The sequence below is a fragment of the Myotis brandtii genome, unplaced genomic scaffold (genome assembly GCF_000412655.1).
Source record: "Myotis brandtii unplaced genomic scaffold, ASM41265v1 scaffold2022, whole genome shotgun sequence".
Taxonomy (NCBI): Eukaryota; Metazoa; Chordata; class Mammalia; order Chiroptera; family Vespertilionidae; genus Myotis; species Myotis brandtii.
In genome coordinates this window covers 516951-519531 of record NW_005357525.1, presented here as the reverse complement: position 1 = coordinate 519531, position 2581 = coordinate 516951, and the positions used below count along the sequence as shown (strand labels likewise).

At 48.4% G+C, this 2581-nt stretch overlaps 1 protein-coding gene across 1 annotated transcript in view; it reads left to right on the top strand.

Moving 5' to 3' along the window:
- IRX5 (iroquois homeobox 5) overlaps positions 1-910 on the top strand; it is a 2405-nt gene extending 1495 nt beyond the window's left edge. Inside the window, exon 4 of the mRNA XM_014538893.1 lies at positions 4-910. Coding sequence (XP_014394379.1) covers positions 4-329 — 326 coding nt within the window. The 3' untranslated portion in view covers positions 330-910. The remainder of the gene's footprint in view (positions 1-3) is intronic.
- Positions 911-2581: the final 1671 nt, after the last annotated feature.

Below are 2581 nucleotides of genomic sequence, written 5' to 3'. Positions count from 1 at the left end.
GCCCCTCGCCGGCCCCTGCACCATCACGCTCGCCCTCGGCGCAGTGTCCCTTCCCGGGCGGGACCGTCCTGTCCCGGCCTCTTTACTACACGGCGCCCTTCTATCCGGGCTACACGAACTATGGCTCCTTCGGACACCTTCACGGTCACCCTGGGCCCGGGCCAGGCCCCACGACCGGTCCGGGCTCGCATTTCAATGGATTAAACCAGACGGTGTTGAATCGAGTGGACGCTTTGGCTAAAGATCCGAAAATATTGCGGAGCCAGTCCCAGCTAGACCTGTGCAAAGACTCTCCCTATGAATTGAAGAAAGGTATGTCCGACATTTAACGCGGGCTGCGTCGGTCCCGGACTTTCCTAATTTATTTAAAAAAAACAAACACATGGCCTTGGCAGTTATTTTTCCATCAACAAGAGAGAAAAAACTACCCCTCCTATTAAAAAGTTTATAGTTGATGGAGATGGATGACATAAAAATGTAAACATCACCACACACACACACCACACACACACACACACACAAATGTCTTAACCCACCGAAAAGTTAAAATAAGGATTTGTATTAAATCTTATTCTGTATATTTAATGTAGCATTTTGTATTTAAATTGATAACTCAATATCTTTGAAGTAAATTATGAAATTAAGACACCTATACAGGCATCTAATGGTTTTTTTGTAATATAAGTATATCCATTTGTGTCCCCCCCCCCCCCCAAAAAAAACTGTTTCATAGTTTAAAAATACAACTTTAATTTAATTTTTTTACACCTATTGATTTTTTTTCTGGGTATGAGCTAAAGCATTATTTCAGAAAGGAATCAGGTTATACTCTTAGATTTAAAAAGTAAAAAGAAACTGCAGCCGCCTTTGTAAAATGCAAAGTATTTAATTAAAAGAGATTTTAACATAATCAGAGCCTCAATGACTTTTTAGAAGCCTCAATACACTGTCCACCGCCTTGGACACAAGGTGCAAACTGCAACTTTTTTTTCCCAAGTGGGGAGGGCAAGAACCTCGGGGTGCCAGGGTTTCATCGCAGGCTGCAAGCCCTGGGGAGCTTGGCCCTGCCCAAGGCAGGTTTGGATCACTGATGCGGGGCTGCCTGGGGGAGATTGGACCCTGGAGGAAGGAGGAGAGAGACCCTAGTGTATGCCCAGAAGGGAGAGAGGACGGCGAAGTCAGCTAGAGACACGCACCAGCCAGAGCTCCATCGCTTAACCTGATTACTTCCAATCAGTGTCGCGTTTTATGCAAAGCAATCAGCTGGTGAACTTTGCTAATGAGTTCGATTTTATGCCGGATTTAGCCCTTATTACTATTTCAAAGGTGCTGCGGGCTACTGCGGGCGGGAAGCCTTAGGGGGTGCCTGGGAGAAGGCCGTCCCAAATCACTTGTCTGCGTTACCCCTTCCAAATTGGGCATTGATCTCTTCCTGGGGTTTGATCAAATTAGTAAATGTCCTCTTGTCGATGGCGCGGAGGGTAGGTGGCCCGGTAGAGTCCCCGAGCAGTCTCGGGGCTGGGGCCGCGGGGCGGCCAGGGGACGGTTCCCCCCTTTCACAGGTAGGTGTCACACTTGTCCTGAATTTCAAGCCTGCACTTTGCAGGGTGGGAGATTGGAGAGTGGGCGGAAGTGGGGGGGAGGGGGCGCCACAGGGGCTTGAGGGAAGAGTGAGGACCCTGAACGGATCTGGAGAGCCCTAGCTGCCCCCGCCCTCACCCCTGCAGCGGGCCCCGTTTTGTTCCAGGGGCCTTCAAAAGTTGGAGGAAATGCGCCCCGATAGCGATGCCTCTGTGCACGCCACCGGGCTTGTCATCGCTTTAGCACGTTTCTATCTCAGACTCAAGAGTAGCTACAGAAGCAGTTTTGAGGTTGTTACAGTCTCGTCTGAATCCCGCATATTTCACCTCGACGTGTGAAAGGTCAGGATGCGTCCCCATCCCAAGTGAAAAGGAGACGCGGCCCTGCGCCCCAGGCCCTCCCGCGCGGTCGGGGCTCGCGTCTCCATTTTGCGCGCGGACGTGCGGAACCGCGGGCGAGTTTTAACTTCGTGGGAAATTTTCGGCGGTCGGGGAAAGGGGAGGGTTTACTGGGGGAAAAAAAACAAACAACTCCAGCGAGGGGAATTAATTTGCTCTATTAAACTCATGCCTGAGTGTAGAGAGAATGTGTTTGCACATAACACCGGCTTCATTAGGCTAAATCAAGGTGCACTGATTTGCATTGCGACTCAAGATTACTTTATCCCTACTTGCTTTTTTAAGCACACCCCAAACTTTCATCGGAGTTTTGATTTTTGCTGTTTTGTTTTTGTTTTTGTTGATATTGTTACTGTTGTTTTTTAAGCAGCCACGGAGCGCTGTTAGCTTTTCCTAATTTAAACGAGTTTGAAAGCTTTGTCCAGATGTGTCCCCCCCTCCCCCCCTTCCCTGGAACAGCGGTCGACTTCAGATTTTAAATTAGCGAGAAAATTCACGCAGGGAAAATGGTTTCAAAGCTGGAAGTGCGAGTGATTAAATATGCATGAGGCGATCGTATTTTATTTTGTCCCTTTAATTATAAATGATTTTTTTAAACAATT